The sequence below is a fragment of the Coffea arabica genome, chromosome 6c (genome assembly GCF_036785885.1).
Source record: "Coffea arabica cultivar ET-39 chromosome 6c, Coffea Arabica ET-39 HiFi, whole genome shotgun sequence".
Taxonomy (NCBI): Eukaryota; Viridiplantae; Streptophyta; class Magnoliopsida; order Gentianales; family Rubiaceae; genus Coffea; species Coffea arabica.
In genome coordinates, this window is record NC_092320.1 from 61,633,992 (window position 1) to 61,659,996 (window position 26,005).

General features: G+C 38.0%; 1 protein-coding gene across 6 annotated transcripts; it reads left to right on the top strand.

Moving 5' to 3' along the window:
- The first annotated feature begins 14,770 nt into the window (after positions 1-14,770).
- On the top strand, positions 14,771-17,361 carry LOC113692447 (uncharacterized). 6 transcript variants are annotated; one of them, XR_011816275.1, is made up of 4 exons: positions 14,771-15,112; positions 15,512-16,766; positions 16,872-16,935; positions 17,044-17,361. XR_011816275.1 is itself a non-coding variant. In XM_027210855.2 (3 exons), the coding sequence occupies exons 1-2, from the start codon at positions 15,100-15,102 to the stop codon at positions 16,747-16,749; spliced, it is 1,251 nt and encodes a 416-aa protein (XP_027066656.1). In that variant the 5' UTR covers positions 14,771-15,099; the 3' UTR covers positions 16,750-16,766; positions 17,044-17,361. The 6 variants fall into 6 exon arrangements, 1 of the variants encoding a protein (XP_027066656.1); XR_003448952.2 differs by having other exon boundaries at positions 16,872-16,910; XR_011816276.1 differs by having other exon boundaries at positions 14,776-15,112; positions 15,523-16,766; positions 16,872-16,910.
- Positions 17,362-26,005: the final 8,644 nt, after the last annotated feature.

Genomic DNA, 26,005 nt, shown 5'->3' on the forward strand with positions numbered 1-26,005 from the left:
AAGGAAAAAAGAAGAAAAGGTTCTCTTTTGATAAACGATGGCTCCAGAGAGAAGGCATGAAACAAGTGGTGGAAAGAGCCTGGAGGTTGGACAGCGGAGGATCCAGGATGTTCAAAGTTAAAATAAAGATTGTCAACTGCAGGATAGAGCTTCTAAAGTGGAGGAATAAGTTCCAAGGAAACTCGAGGAGGAGAATTGAGGATTTGAAACACCAATTGGAAGAGCTAAGAAAAGGGGCGTACCAGGACAAAAGAGAGAGATCAATGGACTTGAAAAACCAACTGAAAAAAGCCTATGAGGATGAGGAGGTGTATTGGAGCCAAAAGGCTAGAGTGAGTTGGTTAAGGGAAGGAGACAAGAATACCCAATATTTCCATGCATGCACCAGAGGTAGAAGGAAAAGGAACAAAATTCTGAATTTACAACGAGGTGATGGGACATGGACCTTAAATGAACAAGAAATAGGGGTTGGAGTGGAGGAGTATTATCAAGGATTATTCACTAGCTCTGGTGCTCAATGTTTAGAGGAAATACTTCATGGAATTCCACACTTTATCACTGACCAAATGAATAACAACCTAACCAAACCTGTAGAGGAAAAAGAAGTTAAGAAAGCTTTGTTCTCAATGCACCCCAATAAAGCTCCTGGCCCAGATGGAATGTCTCCCCTATTTTTTCAAAAATTCTGGTATTTCATTAAAGATGACGTGGTACAGGCGATTCAAAGTTTCTTTCATTCAAGCCTCATGCTTAAAGCTATAAATAACACAGTCATCTCTCTAATTCCTAAAGTTGATAATTCCACTGATATGAAGCAATATAGACCCATCAGTCTTTGCGATGTTGTGACAGCCCCACCTTCCCCTAAGGCGAACCAAAGGGGTTAGCGGACTGCCTGCCCAACTCTCGCCAGGACTAACGGTGCAGTTTAGAGCGATCTATTGCGTTCCGGAACTTATAACGCGCGTAAACAAGTCAAAATGGCAAAATAACCCAAAATAAGAAAATGAAATCCGGAGTCGGCCATGAATAGTAACCGACCCGTCAGAATCCAACTAAACATTGAAACACATATACACTTGACATTTTGCAATTACAAACCACAATAGCATACAAAAGTAATCCAAAAGTTACTACATGTTTTGTTTGCTAAATTAAAGTGAAAACGGCCCTAAGATACATTTAGGGTTTCACTTCATATACCATACAAAAAAAAATATACATCTAGTTCATTCGACAACCATCTATCAAGATTCATTCCAAAAAGAATCATATTCCTATAAGGAAAACAAAAGAAACGGTGTGAGCTAATTGCCCAGTGAGATACTATCACTTACGCAACCAAGTGCATATAAGCATCAAACTTTCATTCAATATAGTAAAATAAGCAAAGGCACACGTCAAATATGGTGATAAAAGGATACAGATGGCTCTCAAGAGCCCTTTTCCTCGTTTGCATTTCTTGATCGAACGTCATTGACTCTCCGTCAATGTTCAACAATAACCAACTGTAGATTCCACTTTACTTCCATTCCTTCCACCTAACATTCCCCAACCGGGCCCGAAATCCAAACACTTGCATTGTGGTATTACTCGAGTAAATCGGAATCGAGAGTCTCTCATACTACAAGATTCCATATAACATTGCCCCAAGGCACATTAATTGGCACGACTAAGCTCTCGCCAGCTCGATTCAATCAATTACCAATGGGGTTGAACTCAAGGATAACAATTGTAGCCATTGGAGACTCGTCCAAACGACACCAAGTCATGTGTTTCATTTCATATAACATTTCAATAACTTTCCAATAACATATGAAACAATAAGTGAGAGTGATAAAATACACTCTCACTTCAATCAATTAACATTCAACATCTCAAGTTCAAGTATCAAAGTCATATAATAACACACAAGTGAGTAGTACACCAACCAAGCTCGCAAATGTGGTTTCATGCACTTCCGTCAAAAGAACGTTGTGCACCACGGTCACGTCCTAAAACATGCAAACAAATACCATAAGACTCGATAACGAGTCATAAACCAAGGCCAAACATGACCCCAATAGGGTTCCATAAGCATATACAAACATTAAAGGAAACCAGAAATTTCGAAAATGTAACTAGCTTTGGCCCTGAAAAAAAAATAGTTTTTGTCCTCATTTTGCGGTAATGGTACCAATTTCACTACGATTATCGGATGAGGGTACAAGACCCACCATTTCGAAGCTAAGAGACAGGGCTACAACATCACAGAAGGTCACTCAACCCAGGTTTGAGTGCAAACAGGTCAAAAATGAAAGATACAACATCAAAAACGTAAAACAGATTCACCAAAACGCATTCTAGCGGAAACATCATAACTCAGGCTCTACAAGTCCAAATCCAGAAATTCCAAAATCAGCTGAAAGCTAAGAAACAGGGCTAAATTTCATCAGAAGGCCTCAACAACCAATTCGGAAGCAATTCCAGCCAAAACAACCAATTACAGGCGCAATTCTTACATTCGGGTAAAACCAGAACAGCAATAGTAGTTTCGACTTTTCTCATTCTACACTTCTCTGATTGACCTGAAATTTTGTAGGCACCTCTAAAATGTCATTCCCTACAACTTTCATGTTTTAATCCAAGGCCAATTCGGCCTCTAACTAGGAGCTAAAAATTCGAGCAGAATGCTCCCTCAAGAACCCTAATTTTCTGAAATTTCTTCCAAACCAGAAATTGGTTGCAATTAATCACTTTTTCCACCTCCTAGAGTCATTATATACCAATTCCAATCATCATAGCTAGCCACACAATCATGCTTATATTAAAACAGAAAAATCTCCAAAAATAATAAAACTTCATCACTACAACCACAAATCAAGAATTAATCCATAAACTTGCATCTCATACTACCACTAAGCATGATTTAAGCATCAATTAAGGGAGGAGGGTGGTTCTTCAGAACTTAACTTAAAACAAGAGAGAGAGAGCTATTGGACACCTTAACATTTCAAATAACTTCACACAACAACTCACCAACACCTCCTTAAGTGATTTTATGGAGCAAAATCAAGGTTGGATGGTTGGTTTTGATGATTTGGAGCAACCTTGAAGAGTTTTCTTCCTTGTGCTTAGAGTAAGAGAGAGAGAAAGAGAGAAAGAGAGGGCTGGCTACCATAGAGGATTTTTTGATGATTTTTGGGTCATTTTTGGTTTATTTAAGTCAAATGGTAAGACCATGAATAGTGGTCTTAAGGTTCAACCACTCAAATGGTGACACGTGTCACTTCATTTAATGCAAGTCTATCACTTTGTTTCCTCTCACACCAATCCAAATTGTAACCTCTACTTATCTCTTAACACCCGATAAATTACATCCAATATCCAAAATTTAACATAGTTGGTCGAATTTTTTCCGAACTTTTCGCATTAGTGGGTCTCACGTCCGGTATACGCTCTTAATTTCTCAAAATCCATTCGATACTAGAAAAAACATCTAAAAATTACATCTGCTCCTTAAATTCATTTAGAAATTTTTCTAATAACGAAAATACAGAAAATAAGCCATGAAAAATATATAACCTAGAAAATGAAAAATACGGGTTCTCACACTCTCTCCCCCTTAAAAGAATTTCGCCCTCGAAATTTCTCACCTTAACTCACGAAAAGGTTAGGGTATTTCGTTCGCATTTCTTCTTCCACTTCCCAGGTAGCTTCCTCTACCCCATGATTTCTCCACAGTATCTTCACTAACGGAATCTGCTTGTTTCTGAGCTCTTTGACTTTCCGGTCAAGCACTTGGACAGGTTTTTCTTCGTAAGCAAACGATTCGTCCACGTCAATCTCCTCTGATTGTAAGACATGGGTTGGGTCGGGATAGTACTTCTTGAGCATTGAGACATGAAATACGTCGTGGATTCTCGAGAGACTTGACGGCAGTTCTAGTCTATACGCTACCGCACCTATCCTCTGTAAGATCTTGTAAGGTCCGACAAATCTCGGTTGAAACTTCTTTCCTTTGCTTACTGTGACACTCCGTAAAGGGGTGACTTTAAGAAATACATGGTCTCCAACCTCGAACTCCAAGTCTTTTCTCCGGTTGTCGGCGTAGCTCTTTTGTCGGCTTTGAGTTGTTTGGAGTCATTACCGTATCAACTTGACCTTTTCTCGAGTTTCCTCCATCCAAGGAATAGTGGTTGGATCTAATGTCTTCCTCTCGCCAACTTCATCCCAGTAAATTGGTGATCGGCATTTTCATCCATATAATGCTTCATATGGAGCCATTTGAATCGACGAATGGTAACTGTTGTTGTACGCAAACTCTACTAAAGTCATGTGTTGATCCCAGTTGCCTCTAAAATCTAGAATGCAAGTTCGTAGCATGTCCTCGAGAGTTTGAATGGTTCGTTCCGATTGTCCATCCGTCTGAGGGTGATAGGTCGTGCTCAAGTTGAGTTTCGTCCCTAGAGTCTCCTGGAACTTTTGCCAAAATTGAGATACGAAACGTGGATTTCGATCGGAGAAGATGCTCACCGGCACACCATGCAGCCTTACGATCTCGTTCATGTATAGTTGAGCCAACTTGTCCATGGAATACTTCATGTTCACCGGCAAGAAATGGGCCGACTTGGTTAATCGATCGACGATCACCCAAACGGCATCGTGTCCTCGCTGCGTTCGCGGCAAACCTGAAACGAACTCCATGGTGATGTTTTCCCACTTCCATTCAGGTATCTCAAGGGGTTGTAACAAGACCGATGGTTTTTGATGCTCTGCTTTCACTTGTTGGCAAACGAGACATTTTTGCACGTACAGAGCAATTTCTTTCTTCATATTGTCCCACCAATAATTTCCTTTCAGGTCTTGATACATCTTACTACTACCCGGATGGATTGTATACTTGGATCGATGGGTTTCCTCTAGAATCTCCGTTTTCAACGATTCATCCTTCGGCACCACTATTCGGTTTCGGTATTTTAAAATACCCTCAGGACCAAAATTGAAATCAGTGATTTCCCCTTTTTCCACTTTCTCTCCCCACTTCCGTACCATCTGATCCTCCTTTTGAGCTTCTTTAATTCTCTCCAAGAGAGTGGAAGTCACTTTAATATTGTCAAAAATTACCTTATGGCTCCCAGGGCAAGGTTTCCATTCACACACGGAGTCTAACAATTCTCATTCTTTGATCATTAGACTCGCGACCTGAGCTTTATGACTTAGGGCATCGGCCACCACATTTGCTTTTCTCGGATGGTAGTTGATGGTACAGTCGTAATCCTCTAGAAATTCCATCCACCGTCGCTGTCTCATGTTTAATTCCTTCTGTGAGAAAAGATACCTCAGGCTTTTATGATCGGAGTAAACTTCGAAAGTTATTCCATATAAGTAGTGCCTCCATTTTTTCAGAGCAAAAACAACTGCAGCTAGCTCCAAATCGTGGGTCGGGTAATTTTGTTGGTGGGGTTTTAACTTCCTTGAGGCAAAAGAGATCACATTTCGGTTTTGCATTAATACACAACCCAAGCCTTCTCAGGATGCATCAGTGTACACAGCATATCCGTCCACCCCATTTGGTAAGACTAGAACTGGAGCCATGGTCAATCTTTTCTTTAATTCTTGAAAACTTGTCTCACTTTGGGCGTTCCATAAAAACCGACCATATTTTTTCGTCAAATCGGTTAAAGGACCGGCTAGTTTGGAGAAGTCCTTGATAAAATGCCGGTAATATCCAGCCAGTCCTAGAAAGCTGCGGACCTCTGTGGGAGTTTCTGGCCTCTTCCAATTAGTCACAGCCTCTACTTTCGCCGGGTCGACTGAAATACCCTCTTGAGGAAATACATGCCCCAGAAAGAAATTACATGCCCCAGAAAAGCAATTTTCTCCAGCCAAAATTCGCACTTGCTGAACTTGGCATACAGTTGATGGTCTCTCAGGGTTTGCAAGACAGTATTCAAGTGTTGCTCATGCTCTTCACGGGTCTTGGAATAGACCAGGATGTCATCGATGAAAACTACTACAAATCGATCCAGGTAGGGCTTAAAAACCCTATGCATTAGGTCCATGAAGGCGGCAGGAGCATTGGTTAGTCGAAAGGGCATAACTGCGAACTCCTAATGCCCATACCTCGAGTTAAAGGCAGTCTTCAGAATATCCTCTTTTCTGATTAATAATTGGTAGCACCCTTGGCAGAGGTCCAGTTTCGAGAAGACCACCGCTCCTTGCAACTGATCAAATAGCTCATCGATATGGGGCAGTGGATATTTATTTTTAATTGTAATATTATTCAGGCCCCGATAATCAATACACATCCTCAAACCACCATCTCTTTTCTTTACAAACAGTACAGGAGCTCCCCAAGGAGACTCACTCTCTTGAATGAATCCCCGCTCCAGAAGGTCCTGTAATTGCAACTTTAGCTCCTTGAGCTCGGCAGGAGCCATTCGGTATGGTGTTTTTGAGATGGGTAAGGCTCCCGGTAGCAGGTCTATTTTGAATTCAATTTCTCTTTCCGGAGGTAAGGCTACTAATTCATCAGGAAACACATCCGAAAATTTCTTCACTATGGCCACATCCTCCACTTTCAACTTATCCGTGGGGGTGTTAATCAAAAATACCAAAAATCCTTGCGCCCCTCTACTTAGCAATTTTCTAACCCGAATGCCCGAAATTAAAGCAGATGAGGCTAATCTACCCCTTATATCCAACCTTATGGTTGCCTCACCAGGGATACGGAATTCCACCACTTTCGTTTTACAATCCAGTTGAGCATTATACTTAGTTAGCCAATCCATACCCAAAATCACATCATACCCCTTAATGACCAGACTTATCAAATCCCCTAACAATCTTTTCTCTCTTACCCACACTTCACAATCCTTATAAACCATACTAGTAACCAAGCGTTGATTCCCCGTAGGTGTACTAACTTCTAGATCGTATGGTAAACTAGCAGGTTTTATATCGATGCCACACATGAAATCAGGGTTAACAAAGGAATGGGTGGCACCAGAATCAATTAAAACTTTGGCAAAACGGTGAAAAATAGGGATCGTACCTTCTACGACCTCTGAGGATTCTGGGACCTGTCGAGGTTCTAAGGAATAGACTCGAGCTGGCACTTTAGGTTTCGCCTCATTCCCCTTATTCGGTCCCGTATTGGTCTTTGGCGTGGTTTGAGTTCTCCTTCCGTCTTGCGTTATGAGTGGGCAAGTAGCAAGCTGGTGGTCTGCGCTTCCGCAACACAGACATTTGTCTCCTTTCTTCCAGCAATTGTCTTCAAAGTGATTCGGCTTTCCGCAGTACCCGCAAGCTCCACGAGACGTCGAACCTGAGCCCCTCTGGAAGTTTCCACCTTGGCCTCTCCCAATTGGGCCGCCCCTAGACTGAGCCCCTCTGCCGGAACCTGACTATCGCCCACCTCCAGCTCCGCGTCCAAATTTGGAGGGAGTACCTTTGTCCCCTTGTCCAGAACTACTTCCAGGAAAGCCCCGCTTTTTCGCCTGGAAGTTCCGGACTTGCAATCGAGCACTCTCTACCCTTTGGGCCTTTTCTATGATCTCGCTAAAAGCATTGATTTGAGCCACTGCGAGGTCCTTTTGAATTTTGACGTTCAAGCCCTGAATGAAACGCCTGATTCGCCGTTGCTCTGTCATGATCAGCTCAGGCGCAAATTTGGACAAACGGGTGAACTGACTCTCGTATTCCGCCACCGATTGAGTTCCTTGGCGGAGTCGGATGAACTCGTCTTCCTTCCTTTCCTGAACTAGAGGAGGGAAGAATTTCACGATGAATTCCCTGATGAAATTCACACAAGTTCTGGGCGTTTGTTCCCATTCCCATTTTTGTCGTATTACGTTCCACCAGGAACGGGCCGCCCCTTCGAATTGGAATACGGCAAAAGTCACCTGCCATTCATCGGTGTAGTGCAAAGTCGCAAAAATATCAACCATCTTCTCGAGCCATCGCTCGGCAACATCCGAATCAGGTCCCCCAATGAATTTGGGTGGAGCAAACTTTTGAAAACGTTCGAGAGCTCTGCCTTCGCTCTCGATGTGGTTACCAGGGTTTCCGGGGTTTCCAGGATTAGGGTTTGTATTCTGGCCTTGTTGCTGCACCACTTGTGCTAGCAAGTTAGTCATTTGCTGCATAGCGGCAGCGATTTGCACATTGGGGTCAGGGTTAGGTCCCGTAGAAGTTTCTCCAGTACCCCTATCCGCTGTGGGTTGTCTATTTTCGTGCCCACGTCCCCGTCCACTACGTGTTCCTTCCATACTTTATATGATCTAGGCAATAGTACTAAACCAATATAAAACAATGCATGTAAGTAACCCAAAACTTTTCCAAACAAATATATACATTCCAAACAAGGCAAACAACACACATATATACAAGCAGTCAAGTCAAGTACAAGCATGGACAATCCCCAAGGGAATGGCCTCATCAAAAGAAACATACACGTAGCTAATCTAGCCGTACAAAATGATTAGCTAAGGCCCTACTCCCTATCCGCCCTATATACAAGACCAAAACTATCCAAAACAAACCCTAGAAGTCGTAACCTAGACCGATGACGAGCTATGAGACCCACCCGACGGAGTGGATCTAACCCCAGCCTCAGGCCCCGCATAGGAGTTCTCGTCGCTCACGCTCTCGACCACCTCGGCGCAAAGGTTCAGGATCGAAGCGGCTCGATTCTTCACCTTTCGAGCTCGCTTGGGCTCGCGCTCATGGACTTCCCTCAGCTGAGTGCAGAGGTCATCAACCCTATCCTCTGCCTCAAGCACATCGTACTTCAGACCCTCAATGCGCTCAGTCTGTCTCTCATTGACCGCTCTAAGTTGAGTCACCTCGGCCTTCAGTCGAGCATTCTCTCCGACCAACTCCTTACGCTCCTTGTCCACTGCAAACACGAGAGCGTTCGAATAGGCATACTTATGTTTACACTCACACCGTCTGAGACGGTTAGACGGGTTCCAGCGCACGACGGCCCCTCCTGGCCGTATTTGGTACGGGATCACTGGGAGTACTCCACGAGGTCTCTCGCCCGGAGGACTATCACTAGGCTCACCCTGTCCAGCCATCCTACACCAAAAGAGCAATTAACCATAAATAATCTTAAAGGCCATAAACAATAAACCCTCAAATCAAGCATTCCTATAACACCCAAGCTAATTCAAACCTAGACTCTGATACCACCCGTGACAGCATCACCTTCCCCTAAGGCGAACCAAAGGGGTTAGCGGACTGCCTGCCCAACTCTCGTCAGGACTAACGGTGCAGTTTAGAGCGATCTATTGCGTTCCGGAACTTATAACGCGCGTAAACAAGTCAAAATGGCAAAATAACCCAAAATAAGAAAATGAAATCCGGAGTCGGCCATGAATAGTAACGACCCGTCAGAACCCAACCAAACATTGAAACACATATACACTTGACATTTTGCAATTACAAACCACAATGGCATACAAAAGTAATCCAAAAGTTACTACATGTTTGGTTTGCCAAATGAAAGTGAAAACTGCCCTAAGATACATTTAGGGTTTCACTTCATATACCATACCAAAAAAAAATATACATCTAGTTCATTCGGCAACCATCTATCAAGATTCATTCCAAAAAGAGTCATATTCCTGTAAGGAAAACAAAAGAAACGGTGTGAGCTAATTGCCCAGTGAGATACTATCACTTACGCAACCAAGTGCATATAAGCATCAAACTTTCATTCAATATAGTAAAATAAGCAAAGGCACACGTCAAATATGGTGATAAAAGGATACAGATGGCTCTCAAGAGCCCTTTTCCTCGTTTGCATTTCTTGATCGAACGTCATTGACTCTCCGTCAATGTTCAACAATAACCAACTGTAGACTCCACTTTACTTCCATTCCTTCCACCTAACATTCCCCAACCGGACCCGAAATCCAAACACTTGCATTGTAGTATTACTCGAGTAAACCGGAATCGAGAGTCTCTCATACTACAAGATTCCATATAACATTGCCCCAAGGCACATTAATTGGCACGACTAAGCCCTCGCCAGTTCGATTCAATCAATTACCAATGGGGTTGAGCTCAAGGATAACAATTGTAGTCGTTGGACAGTCGTCCAAACGCCACCAAGTCATGTGTTTCATTTCATATAACATTTCATATAACATTCCAATAACTTTCCAATAACATGCGAAACAATAAGTGAGAGTGATAAAGTACACTCTCACTTCAATCAATTAACATTCAACATCTCAAGTTCAAGTATCAAAGTCATATAATAACACACAAGTGAGTAGTACACTCACCAAGCTCGCAAATGTGGTTTCATGCACTTCCGTCAAAAGAACGTTGTGCACCACGGTCACGTCCTAAAACATGCAAACAAATACCATGAGACTCGATAACGAGTCATAAACCAAGGCCAAACATGACCCCAATAGGGTTCCATAAGCATATACAAACATTAAAGGAAACCAGAAATTTCGGAAATGTAACTAGCTTTGGCCCTGAAAAAAAAACAGTTTTTGTCCTTATTTTGCGGTAATGGCACCAATTTCACTACGATTATCGGATGAGGGTACAAGACCCACCATTTCGAAGCTAAGAGACAGGGCTACAACATCACAGAAGGTCACTCAACCCAGTTTTGAGTGCAAACAGGTCAAAAATGCAAGATACTACATCAAAAACGTAAAACAGATTCACCAAAACGCATTCTAGCGGAAACATCATAACTCAGGCTCTACAAGTCCAAATCCAGAAATTCCAAAACCAGCTGAAAGCTAAGAAATATGGCTAAACTTCATCAGAAGGCCTCAACAACCAATTCGGAAGCAATTCCAGCCAAAACAACCAATTACAGGCGCAATTCTTACATTCGGGTAAAACCAGAACAGCAATAGTAGTTTCGACTTTTCTCATTCTACACTTCTCCGATTGATCTGAAATTTTGTAGGCACCTCTAAAATGTCATTCCCTACAACTTTCATGTTTTAATCCAAGGCCAATTCGGCCTCTAACTAGGAGCTAAAAATTCGAGCAGAATGCTCCCTCAAGAACCCTAATTTTCTGAAATTTCTTCCAAACCAGAAATTGGTTGCAATTAATCACTTTTTCCACCTCCTAGAGTCATTATATACCAATTCCAATCATCATAGCTAGCCACACAATCATGCTTATATTAAAACAGAAAAATCCCCAAAAATAATAAAACTTCATCACTACAACCACAAATCAAGAATTAATCCATAAACTTGCATCTCATACTACCACTAAGCATGATTTAAGCATCAATTAAGGGAGGAGGGTGGTTCTTCAGAACTTAACTTAAAACAAGAGAGAGAGAGCTATTGGACACCTTAACTTTCCAAATAACTTCACACAACAACTCACCAACACCTCCTTAAGTGGTTTTATGGAGCAAAATCAAGGTTGGATGGTTGGTTTTGATGATTTGGAGCAAGCTTGAAGAGTTTTCTTCCTTGTGCTTAGAGTAAGAGAGAGAGAAAGAGAGAAAGAGAGGGCCGGCTACCATGGAGGATTTTTTTGATGATTTTTGGGTCATTTTTGGTTTATTTAAGTCAAATGGTAAGACCATGAATAGTGGTCTTAAGGTTCAACCACTCAAATGGTGACACGTGTCACTTCATTTAATGCAAGTCTATCACTTTGTTTCCTCTCACACCAATCCAAATTGTAACCTCTACTTATCTCTTAACACCCGGTAAATTACATCCAATATCCAAAACTTAACTTAGTTGGTTGAATTTTTTTCGAACTTTTCACACTAGTGGGTCCCACGTCCGGTATACGCTCTTAATTTCTCAAAATCCATTCGATACTAGAAAAAACATCTAAAAATTACATCTGCTCCTTAAATTCATCTAGAAATTTTTCTAATCACGAAAATGTAAAAAACAAGCCATGAAAAATATATAATCTAGAAAATGAAAAATACGGGTTCTCACAAATGTGCTTTACAAAATGATTTCCAAAATCCTTGCCAATAGACTGAAAAATGTTTTGAACCTCTGTATAAGCAAAAATCAAGCTGCTTTTGTTCCAGGAAGACAGATACTAGACAATGTGATTTTTTCACATGAATTTTTGCACCATCTGAAAAACGAAAGGCAAGGAAATGCAGGACTTGTGGCTTTAAAGTTGGACATGTCCAAAGCATACGACAGGATGGAATGGAGGTTTTTGGAGGCAATCATGGAAAAAATGGATTTTTGCAATAAGTGGATCAAATGGATCATGAGCTGTATCACCACAGTTACATATTCCTTCAATATAAATGGGGATCACAGAGGCTTGGTTACTCCTCAAAAGGGGATAAGACAAGGTGACCATTTGTCGCCTTATCTATTCCTTTTGTGCTCTGAAGGGCTGTCAAATCTACTTAAGAGAGCAGAAGATGGCAAGAAAATAACTAGAATGACGATCAGCAGAAGAGGACCATCAATCTCTCATTTATTTTTTGCTGATGATTCTCTAATATTTTGTAAAGCTGAGTCCAGTCAGGCTAAGGAGCTAATGTACTTGCTGAAGAGATACGAGGAAGGCTCAGGTCAAATGATCAATTTAGAGAAGTCATCTGTCTTTTTTAGTAAAAATATGTCCAATGCTAAGCAAGATGATATATGTAAGGAGCTGGGGAAAATACAAAAAGTCAGTCAAGGGAAGTACCTTGGTCTACCAATAGTGGTCACCAGAACTAAGGAACAGGTGTTTGTTTTTGTGAAGGATAATTGCCAGAAAAGAATAAACTCCTGGAAAAACAAATTTTTGAGTGCTGCTGGGAAGGAGGTGCTACTTAAGGCAGTGACTATGGCGATGCCCACCTATGCTATGTCATGTTTTAAATTGTCATCTAAGCTGTGTAAATACATTAGTTCCAGGATGGCTAGATTCTGGTGGGGTGAGAAAGATGGAAAAAGCAAACTGCATTGGTGTTCCTAGAAGAAGTTGGCTCAGGAAAAGGAGAATGGAGGGTTGGATTTCAAAGACCTGCAGAGATTTAACAGAGCATTGCTGGGGAAACAGGTGTGGAGACTCTTAACCAAACCAAATCTTTTAGTGAGTAAGGTTCTCAAAGCTAAGTATTACTCCAACGAGTCACTACTCAGAAGCAAAGTACCTAAAACAACCTCCTGGGTCTAGCAGAGCATTATGGGAGCAAGAGAGGAGGTGGAGGAAGGTATAAGGAGGAAGATAGGAAATGGGAGGATCACAAAGGTATGGGACAACCAATGGATACCTGAAACTCCAAGAGGGCAGCCAACAACAGTACGGCCACAAAATTGCAACATCAGCACTGTGGACCAGTTGATTTCCAACTTCAGATGGAATAGACCAGTGGTTTTCAGCACTTTCAACAGTGAAGATGCAGGGAAGATACTGAAGATTCCTATAAGCTGGACAGGGAAAGAGGATAGCAATTTTTGGATCCATAGTGGGAGTAGACAATATATTGTGAGATCTGTATATAAGGAAATGACAAACAAGGAAGTTCAGGATACCAGTAGCAGGGGAAGTCTGGATAACCCAAGCGGGAGTTTAGGGGGCAGAATGGGATGGAAACATCTGTGGAACTTGAATGTCAAACAAAAGATTAAGGTCTTTATCTGGAAATGCATGAACAATGCGTTACCAGTTAGAGAACTTATCTATGACAGAACTAAGTTGGGTGAGCCTATATGTACAGGTTGTGGAGAAGGAGAAGAAACGGTGGAACACCTACTCTTCCACTGTAAGAATGCAGAACAAGTGTGGAACATATCACCTGTACAGTGGGAAGGGGCGGCTGACCAAAGGGGATGCTTTAGGAGATGGTGGAGTGCCCTGCTAGGTACAAGAGCTAGGCAAGGAGGGTTGGAGCACATATGCCTGACTGCTAATAGTTTATGGCACCTGTGGAAAGCAAGAAATGAAAGAGTCTTCAAGGAAAAGAACAAGCTACCTTTACAAGTAATACAAAAAGTTATGCAAGAATGGATGGAACATCGGGAAGCTATGGAAGGGATCAGGAAAGAGAGCATTGCAGAAACTTTTGATGCTGTGGACGAGTCAGAACACAACACAGTTGAGGGGGAGGGCATTGATGTACAAGTAGCTATTACTATCAAGAAGGAAAGACAAGTGGTGGGGATTGGAGTAATGGCAAATGACACCAATGGTCAGGAAAAAGCTATTGGGCTATGAGAGAGCGGAGCGCGGGACAATGGCTACTGGATTATGCAGAAGCTTTAAAACTGACCATGGCGAAAGCAAGAGAAAAACAGTGGTCCCATATAAGAGTGGGAATCACAGACCAACAGTTGCTAAGACAACTCAGGTCAGGAAAAGCTAAAGATATCAGGTTGTTCGCTCAGGTGGAGGAGATTGATAGACTAAGCTCCATGTTTGTACAATGCTTCTTTTATCTGGTTCCAGATGAACAACATGATAGACTTAGACAGATTAGTTCATATGCTACAAGCATTCCATTAGATGAGGAGCACTAGCTTCCTCCGTGTCTGTGTACACGATGTATAGGTGGATTGGGCCTTTGCCCATACTTTTGTACTCCCTCCATCCCATAAACTCTGTCGTGCTTGGGAAGCTGCGCTTTTTATGCACAGTAAAATCCACTTGTTTGTAAACTCATGGGTTCCAAATTTGCCCTTCATATTCACCGACAAACTCAAGAAATAAATGGGTCAAAGAGGGACCCATCAAAAGCATTCCATTGTTTCGGCTACTAAAAACAAAAACTCATTTCCTTATCAAAATCTTCTTTATCCAAAGCAAATCGGTCAAAATGGGACCCACCAAAAACCAATCCTTTGTTTCAGCCACAAAAACCGTTTCCTTATCAATTGCTGCCACAGAAACTGTTTCCTTCTTCTAGCAGACATTCATCACCGCCTACTACTAGAATCTTCTCTGATTCTCCATCGTTAGCCATTCTTCAATTGCTGCAAATTTAAGCTACGATAATTTCTCTGGAATAACTACAAATTCCCTCTTCTCATACTCCAGATTCACTTGAAAGTTTTCACCTTTGATTACAATATTGGTGCTCCAGTTCAAGAGAGAAGCATTGGAAGGATATGAAGTTGATTGCTAATCCATAGTTGATAACAAATGAGATTAAAAGGTTAGTTAACTGTCTTTTATTCTTTCTTTTTAATGGTTTTTTTTCTCTTTTCTCATGTAAGAAAGGCTGGATCTTTTAAACTTTTGTAATGTTTATTTATTGATTATTTTGTCTATAATTTCTTAAAGATTTACCGCTAAATTATTTACTGAAATTTTGGATTTTGGCGGATTACTTCAAAAAAAAAGTCTTGAAATGCGTATTTTAAAATATTTAATGGAATTGTACACTGACTTCTACCTCTATATATGCAGTCCGTTTGTTTCACTCTGTTTCTTTTTTTTTTACACCATGTTTCAAAGGTGACTCTTAAAAGAAATATGGATACTTTTAATGATGTTGAAACTAATAATTCTACGAAGAGATTAACTAATCAAGAAAGGCAAATGATTTTTGAAGCTTTATTACAGGAAAGTAATGGCGGTAAATTGAAAAGGGGAACCATCAGGAACATTGCAAGCCTATTTAAAACAAGTGTTAGGACAGTTCAGAGAATTTGGAAGCTAGCAGCAATTACTTCTACAGATGGAAGAGTTGATGTATCACGCAGGTTTCCTAAAAGATGTGGAAGAAAACGAGTGGTTATTGATTTTACTTTGATCATGGCAATTCCTCTCCCGTGCCGGACAAACATCAGGTCACTTTCCAGTGAAATGAAAGTGTCCAAATCAACCCTTCACCGACAAATTAAAGAAGGTGCTATAAGGCCACACTCAAATGCACTCAAACCACAATTGATAGATCAGAATAAGCAAGTAAGGCTTAACTTTTGCTTGTCAATGCTTGAACCAGAAAGTCTCAACAGCAATCCAACATTTATGAGTATGTTCAATGTTGTGCATATTGATGAAAAGTGGTTTTACATGACTAAAGAATGTGAAAAATATTATCTTCATCCTCAAGAAGAAGAACCTCTTAGGACATGTAAGAGCAAAAAGTTCATTGTGAAAGTTATGTTCCTAGCTGTTGTTGCTCGACCACGTTTTGACTGCTCTGGTAACCCAACATTTGATGGGAAAATTGGGATTTTTCCTTTTGTACTCAAAGAACCAGCAAAGAGGAGTAGTAAAAATCGTATGGCAGGTACATTAGAAACTAAGCCAATATTGTCAGTGACCAAGGAAGTATATAGGAGATGTTTAATTGAACAGGTTTTGCCTACAATACATGCTAAATGGCCACGGGATGGTGGTAGTGTTACTGAAATTTTGATCCAACAGGATAATGCAAAACCACATATTAATCCCACTGATCCTGTATTTATTGAAGCTGCTTCTAGAGATGGATTTGATATTCACTTGTCATTTCAGCCTCCTAACAGTCCGGACATGAATGTTCTTGACTTGGGATATTTTAGAGCTATACAATCCTTGCAACATCAAGAAGCACCCTTGTCAATTGATGAGCTAATTCTTGCTGTGGAAAAGTCATTTGATCAATTATCAAGTGAAAGTCTAAACAATGTTTTCTTAACATTGCAATCATGTATGGTAGAGGTGATGAAAAATCTTGGGGGAAATAACTATAAAGTGCCACACATTGGGAAGCACCAATTAATGAAAGAAAGTTGTCTTCCACTGCAAATAGAATGTGAAAAAGAACTTGTGAATCAAGTTCTAAGTCATATGCAAGCATGATTATCTTCACTGGACAGGTAAGATTTTATAAAGCTTTTTTGTTTTTTAAGATTTTTTATCTCTGATTTCTTGTGTGTATGATTGTTTAAACTAACTAGTGTTCCTTATTTTCATATTTGTAGGTACTTAAACTTTACTAATCATGTGTTTTGAACAAAATGGTATGGGTGTTCTAATGTGCAAAATGTACATGCACTCAATGTTCATTTGTCTAGCTATTCTTGTTCACTTTGCTCTGGAGCATCTTTATTTGTTGTTTATCACTAAATTGTGTCCTATCTCATCTTTTGGCAGATGGTTGAAGTCAAGCAATCCAACCCTTTTGATTTTGTGGTGCAAGCTTTTGATTGGGCAAAGAATATAGAAGCACTTTTATGTACTAGTGGTTTTTCATTGACTGCTTTTATTTCACTTTACAAGATTTTAGAATAGCTCAGTAAAGTTAGCTTGACGTTAGTAGTAGTAGTGCTGATTTTTGTACAAAAGGGAAAATGTGCAATGCTGAGTGAAGCTATGTACATGTATAAACATTGAAACACTACTTTTGTTGGAGTTTTTGAAACTGTCAATAGCATTATTCTATAAAGTGGAAATAGTGCATATTGGTTTGCATTCTTTTGCTATTTGGTGGTAGAATATCTGTTTTTACATTTTTGAGTTTTGAAACATTAAAAAAAAAAAAAGAGGAACTGACACTTCCATAGACTACGTTTAAATTAAATTTGGTAGCGAGTGTAGTTTTTTTTCTCCAAGTAGAGTAACATGCCTTATTATTTTGCTCATTTAGTTTTTGGGTCAATCTAAAATTATTCACCTATTTTTTACACTATTTTCTTGCTTTCAATATGAATATATTTTGTGAAAGTTGATCATTCTTAACAAATTAGTGCGTATGAAAATAATTTAAAAGTTGAAAGCTTTCAAAAGAAAATCACTAATTAAATCATCTCGATATTCTATTTCCTGCAAAAAATCGAAGTGATCCTCTTGATAACAAAACCAGTTTTCAATTGAAGTTTAAAAGGGCCAAGTGCACATTCTTGATGATGAATTTGGCTGGAGTCGGAACTTTGTTGCTGGAGCCGAAAGTCAAATATGGTACAAGTTGGAATATTTGAATATCCTTTGGGACCACACATCAATTTGTGGGTCAACTAGCACATGCATTATCACACCATTAATGGAGGGCAGAAATGGAAATTCATAGCTTAAAATAGTTTGAAATGTCAAACATGACAAATATTTTGGGATAGCCCAAAAAGGAAAGTATAACACTATCAATGGGACGGAGGGAGTAGTTTACAATGTTTATCAATACAACCTTCTAACGTTTCCGAAAAAAAAAAAGCTAAATCCCAAAACTCTAAATATACTTATAATCAATAATTCTATTGCTTTCTTGAGGGCCAATAATGGTAATTCATCACTTAAACTCTAACTTTCTTTTTGGTTTAGTAAATTTTTGTGTTAGTATAATATCGGCTACTTCTTATGCGAAGTTGTTAGATTCTTGGTTTAACTATCTCAACACTGCTAATATGTCACCTGAATGTTGACTCATTCCTTTTAGGGATAATTTCAGAAACCTCCCCTGAGGTTTCTGACATTTACACTTACTTCCCCTGTGGTTTGAACAATTACACTTACCTCCCCTGAGGTTACTAATCCTTTACAAATTCAGTCCAAATGATTAAAATATTATTTTAAAGAGTGAAATTAGAATTTTGTACCTGATTTGTCCTTTGTGCCACATGTCCAATGAATGGCAAAGTATTACAAATTAATTAACAATTAATAAACTTTAACGAGCGTAGTTTATTGGCAAATACGTATTGCCTATTTAAAGTACCAGCTCTTTACATGAATTTTATTTTCAAACATTTACTTTATCACAAATATTTATTCTCAAATACAGATTTGTATTTACTCTCAAATATTTAATTTTTGTTAAATACAAATCCTACCAGTTTTTCTTCCGTAGAAATATTAATATAACATTTTTTCAATTTCAATTACAAATATTTATGTATTTAACATAAATTAAATGATTCAGAATAAAATACTCATAAAGAGCTAATACTTTACTCATGTAATGGATGAAAACCATAAAAAATTAACATTTTATAGGCCATTTCTTTTTTTTTTTAACTCAGGGGAGGTTTCTGAAATTATCCCTTCCTTTTATAATAGCTACTTGTATTTTGATTAAACATACATGGGTAGTTTCAATGACAAGGCATGCCTTTTATATACTCCACTAGTTTAAACTCTACCTGAATTAACCACCATCATTTCTTGGTCTATTTTCTTCTTTCTTGTAACTCATGAGACAAATTAATTTGTTTACTTCTATTTGGATTCAAAAGTTGTATTTCTATTTAAATCTGGTCGTTGTGAACAAAGGGAGTGGACAAATTTTAATATTAGTAAATTGAGAACTTTTGAAAATGTATTGACTGTTGATCATCATATTTTATTACTATTTTTCATATACTTTGTACTAATTGGATATATTATCGTTAAAAAATTCTAGATTTATGTACTTTTCGATGAATTGTTACATGTTCATGTACAGTTTTAATGTTGCGATCCTATTGATATTAATTAGTTTTAGAACTTAATAGTTATAGTAATTATTTTAATAAAATTAAGGAGTAATAAATGAGTTTGAGTTAAACTTGAATTAGACTCACAACCCGACTACTTTGTGAACCAAATATGATATTCACATTTATCAATCCGAAACTCATACCTCGAAATGAAAGTGGTATTAACTCTATCAGGTGAACTTGGGCTTGTTAAAAGCCGACTCAAATGACCCAATTGACAAGCCTAGTAAATAGGAGAAGAATGAACCGAGGAAATGGAATATAATGCTGGGCTATTCATAACGTTAATTTTTTTAAGGTTTTCTTTTAGTCATGAATCATCTTATTCTAGTTTTCTTCGAACTATGAATTCTCTCACCTATGGAAACATATTAAATGGCCAAAAATATGCACTTTAATGAAATCTGTGTGCAAATAAAAATTTTTAATAGTTGGAGCGCTAAATATATATAAAGCTGAAAGTTTAGTGGCTAGAAAAATGTCTTTGAACTACCCCAAAACTAAAAAAAAATAACAAAATCTAGGTCGGTCCGTGTAAATCAAAAACCATGTAAGAAAATCCTTTAGCTATGAAAAACCTGAATTGAGGCAATTATCAGATGCACCCTTAAATTTATGCTTGGTAAATAGTCTTATTTATAATTTAAAATCAATTATTGCAGCACGAACAAAGGATACATGCTCATAATACCCTGCGCTTATTTCTTATCCCCTTGAAAACTAGCACATGTAGACAAAGCATGTCAATGAGTCAGGTTTGACTAAAACCAATCCAGATCTAATACATTTGGGTAGAGTTTAGATTTAGTTTCTCAAACTTGGACCCTATCTAGACCCAAACTTCATAAGAGGATCATGAGTTTTGGTACGGTATGGTTTTCTATGATTTATACCCAAACCTAAATTCAAACCAAATCCTATCCAAACTCATATATAAATAAAACATACACACATACATATACACATATATATACATATGTATATATTAGAGGTGGCAAAATGGATAAATGGTTCATAATTGGTTTTGACTTAATGGATGGTGGATAAAATTTATCCAATCCATTTAAATCCATTTAATAAATGGATCTAAATGGATTAAATAAAAACCAATTATCCATTTATAATCCATTTAAATATTTTACTAGTTCCCTTATTCCACATTTTTCTAGTTTAGAAGACAGCCCATGGAAATGTAGTAGTGAGCTGATTAGTCCAAACTTACGAAGACTCCCCAAGTCCTCGGACATGTTTTTCTGAGTCTCCGAGGCCAACACCCAACATCAACTGACCGCAATGGCGAGAGCGCTGCCCCATTGGCTGGCGAGCCGTTTCAGAAGTTCATTTCCTTTCTGTTTCATTTATTTGGTTTTTAAGTAAATGGATATATATGGTTTTTGTGGATAATCCATATAAATCCATTTAATTTAATGGTTTTACTTTGATTAACCATTTAAAACCAATACTATAAATGGATAATCCAAATCCATTTAATTATGGATTATATGGATGGATAAATGGATCTCAATCCAAATTGCCACCTCTAGTATATATTAATAAATTTATAAATAATCTAATATACTACATCATTGTAATTGGTACAAAGCTTTTCAGGGAGAAAATTAAAGACAAACAAATGAAAGATTGGATATAACTGTAGACGAAACTTTGAAAATAATATTGCATTCAATATTTTGAATGTTAATTTTATTATTTAAAAATAAAAATTGCACAGTATTTATGTTAGTTTTGAACTCTATATCTTTTCAAAATATTTTTACTTTAATTCTTTACTATATATTCAGAAAAATAACCACGTATACTCATTCAATACTCAAATGAGGGTTCAGGTCTGAGTTTACATTTTCAAACCCATAAGGATTTGGACCTGGATCTGGGTCCAGGTTTAATTAAATTTAATGTACTTGGATCTAAATCAGAAAAATCCAGCCAGACACTCCCCATTGATATACCTAGTCTCTACCAGTGGTGGAGCCACATGCTCTGGAGGGTGAGCAATTGTCCTTTCCCTCCTCAACTTTAAGAAAATTGCTTTTTAGGTTTATAAAGTTTAGAAATTTTTTTAAATTGCTCCCTATTTGTCCCCTTCCCAACCCCTCCCCTCCAAAATCTAAAATATTCTGTTTTCTAAGTGCATTGTCCCCTCCCCCCTCAAATATCTACAAAATTGTTTTTTCTAATGCATTGCCCGTTTTTTAAATAATTAAAGATTTCATAATCATTAACCCTTCATAAAAGTGTTCAAAATATGGATACTAATCCAAGAATAAGCTCTTTCTACGTTTCAAAATTCAAATTGATAGGGTGATTTTTATTGATAAATTTAACCACAACTTAAACTTGAAAATATATTTTACATTGGGAAGAAATGTATGTTCGACATAGACTTTCAGTGATTTTAGCTCACTATCATTACTGCATTCTTTGTTGTTGGAGATTGACCCTTGTAGCTGAAGGGGCCTGACTCCGTAACTCTATGATCCAACTTAGCTGTTAGGGATAATAGTTGGGTAACCATAAAATTCTTGGTTCAACTCTCAAGTCCTTCCGTTTCTCTTTTCTCCGCTGTTAGATTTAGAATCCTCCTTTTGAATTAATAACAATAAGAAAAATAAATAAATAAAAGAGGCCTAGCTGATGTATATTTGTCGAACTATTAAAGAAAAAAAATGTACTAGAACGTGTGTGTGTGTGTGTGTGAATCTGTATACAACTTGAGAGACAGAAAGAGGGAGCGAGAGGATACCAATATTATCGTGGTGACCATGTGAAAGTCAAAGCTGGTTCAGTCCAGAGTCCAGAAAGAAATATTCACAACCGTTTACTTCTTGGCTATTGATGATGCAAATACGTAAAAAGTATCAGCAACCAACAGGTTCGGTTTGAACAAACGTCCCAATAAGTTCATCAACGTTAGCTGTCGTAACATGAAGAAGCCCTTTATAACACTGTTGACGATTAGGTGATCTGTCAAATTCCAGCGGAAGTCCACCATTAACAGTTGCATATCTTATGTCTACCCCTGATTTTCGTGTTTCGGCAAAGATGTCACCGTCTTCATCTTGGCGGTTGGGTTGGTTTCTGGAATTGTTATTTGATAGTGTATTGAAGGAACGACATGGCCTTGGAGAGGGTAAGATAGCAATACAGCACGTGGTTTGGGATGAATCTCTCCCATTTCCATAAGGTATAGAACACAGATTGATTGTTAGGCTTTTTGGCCAGTTACAATTGAGAAGATTAGGTCGTATATAACATTGGAAGAGCAAAAACTAAGGGGATAATTTCAGAAACCTCCCTTGAGGTTTCTGACAATTTCACTCAGCTCCCCCCAATTTTAGAAAATTACACTGACCTCCCTTGCTTTTACTATTTAAGTAACATTATGGACTCATTAGGCTAGAATTATACTTAAGTGTCCTAAAATACACTTATGCAACATCATAACATTAAAAGAAAGTGAACAAAAGGTTTAGTGATCAATTTAACCAAAAAAAAAATAACAAACACTTGTATCCAAATTTGCTATGCTTCCACGATAATTGCAAACCCAAAACATTATCAACCGTTCAAGCAAACTCCAATTCAATTACCAAATTCTATCAATTTTGGTATCACTAAAATCCCATATTTTATCAAAATCGCACTCCAACTTAATCTCCAAATTCTATCAATTTCAGCATCAACAAAATCCCAAACTCTACCCGAGTCACTTTACAAATAGACCATAACCACCACCACTAACTAAAATACCCTCAAAAGCTTTCCGCCCCAAATTAACACTATATTTTGTCTATTGGCTAATCTCACACCTCAAATTATGAATCCAACACCTATCGCATATCACCTTCCTTGAATAGAAGACTTGGCCAACTACTGTTGACGTCTATGCCAAGAACAACCCCATACTCCAATGGCGATAGAAACAAAGAAACTAATTTTTATGACAAATTACCGCCAATACTTGTAAATCAAACAAAGATGAAACTAAATGAAAATATTAGATTCTAGTGCGTAATAGACATAATAGCATAACCCAAAGTCATCCCTTTTTTCTCTTCCAACCATAGCCCATTAATTTCATTTTTTTTCCTCTCTATCACAACCATCTTCATTATCTCCATCTAATTTGACCCTGAAAATTTTATTTGCTCCCTCAATTTGTAATTTTGGTAATTTTGATTCTTTAATATATGCAAATTATAATACGAGAAGAAATAAACAAGGGGGATGATAGTTAAGTACCACGAAAAGAGAGAAATAGACAAGAAATAAACACTTGGAGTAGGTTTGGATGGTGGTGTAGTTGATGGGTGGAAGAGACTGTGGGGTTATAGGTAGAAATAAGAGAATCACAACAGGTAGAAAAAAAAGGGAGGGAAAGAGAAAAGAAACTGCTGTTAATTAAAGTAGAGTTGGAGATGGTGACGAGTTGTTGCAGGTTTTTATATTTTCTTTTACTTTTGGTTTGGTTTTTGTATTCCACATATGTAGTAAATTATCTATTAAGTAGAGAATATTGTAGTCATTTTATTGAACCGAGAGAGGTTAGTGTAATTTTCTAAAATTGGGGGGAGCTAAGTGAAATTGTCAGAAACCTCAAGGGAGGTTTCTGAAATTATCCCAAAAATAAAAGATTAATAGTTGGTGTGGTCACCTTAAATAGTTTTTGTGCTGGCAATTTGTGTTGCAATATGTAAAAATCAACCAATTTTGTACCCGTTCATTGCACTGGAATGATTGGGGAAGAATCCTTCATGGAAAAGTTCCAATGACTCATGTAGGGCTGTCAACGGGTCGGGTCCGGGCCGGAATTCATTATTCCGGACCCGGACCCGAATTACTATGCTGGATCCGGATCCGACCCGTTTATCCGACGGGTCTTTTATTCTATGTTTCGGATCCGGATCCGGCGGGTCCCGGATCCGGATCCGGGTCTACCCCGAACAAATTTACCAAAATTTATAATTTCTAATAAAAATGAGAAAAAAATATATTTGTAAACTAATTTCTAACTAATGCAAAGAAAAAACCAAATAAGAAAAGAAATCAAATTAACTTTATTAAAATACATCACGCTAATCAAATTATATTGATAAATATATATTTTTTAAATTATTAATTCATTTATATCCGGATCCGAGTCTAATACGGGTCGGAATACTATATTCCGTATCCGACCCGTTTTTTTGTTTGATAAAACGGATCCGGATCCGGATCCGGGAAACGGAATTAAATCCCTATCCATACCCACAATAATTTCACGGATCCGGTCCGGATCCGGGTCTAGACCCAACCCGTTGACAGGCCTAGACTCATGAGTGGAAACTATCTTCCAATTTTTTTTTATCTCATATGATCTTTTATAAGACTATATTCTCTTTCAGTGTATTCCGGTTAATACATTATACTGTTTTACAAGTGCTAAAAAATTGGTCGATTGGCAAGCATTAATCAATTTCGTTTCCCCTTAACTTTTGTCTCACTAATTAGCCGAAAAGAGTTTCTCAAATGTAGTGAATGAATTACTCTCGTTCGTATTTGTTCTGATTAGTGAAATTACTGCATAATTGCTTTAGTGGCTCCTCTTTTCGATCTCTCTTTTCCTTCTAATTTTTTTTTCTTTCACTTATAGTTTTCCATAGAATAAAGCAGCAATAGAACAATAGAAATTGCAATATTTTGGGATAAATTTACCATATCCTTGCGTTTAGTGGCTCTTTAAGATGCAATGCTTAAAAAGGTAAGAAGCGAAGTGGCAAATTTAAGGAAGGAACATATAATCTTAGAAAGGCTAAGAAAAGAATGATTTTTTAAAATTCACGACTTACCTGAACTCTTAGAATATCTGGTGGAAATATTAATAACTAGAGAAATATCAATAAACACAAGATTAATTGGACAATCAAAGTGGAACAGTATGAGTAACATTTTATATTCAAGCGAGAATTTCATGATAAAAAATGAAATCGCCAAAGTTCTAGAAGTAATAATTATAACTAAGAGTAAATCTTATATACACTGACAGTGTATACACTATCACTGTTTGATTTATGACATATGTGCAAAAGTTTAATTTCAAATTCAAATTCTGCATAGTTGCTATTCATCTAATGCTAACAATATATACACTGTCAGTATAGGAAAGATTAATCCTATAACTAAGAGTTAATCTACCAATTAATTATAGGAGTAGAGAAATGGAAAAATTAGAGGAATTATAGAACTTCCAATAAAAAAAAATTAATTAACTAATGACCAAAAGATAAATTAAAGTAATGGGAAAAAACATAAGGAATACGTGTTTAAAGAACCAAATTAGCAGAAAAGTTTCAAACTGACTTAAAAGTCAAAATTGGCAGATACTAATAAATTTATCTTTGTCAGATTAGAAAGTGTTGACAAAGACCTTGGAACTATGTTACCAGCACTGTGCATTTCTTCTAAAACTTATAAGCTGCCTAGGCCCTTCTTTTTTTTTTTTTTTTTGGCCATTTTTGGATGGCAAGTTCGCAATATCTTGAAATATATAGCAAGAAAGATTTAAAATACGAAGCAATGTCCAAAAACCAGCTCTGGACTCCATCCTAGAGAAACTACAAAAGAAAGTTACAATAACTAAATCATAC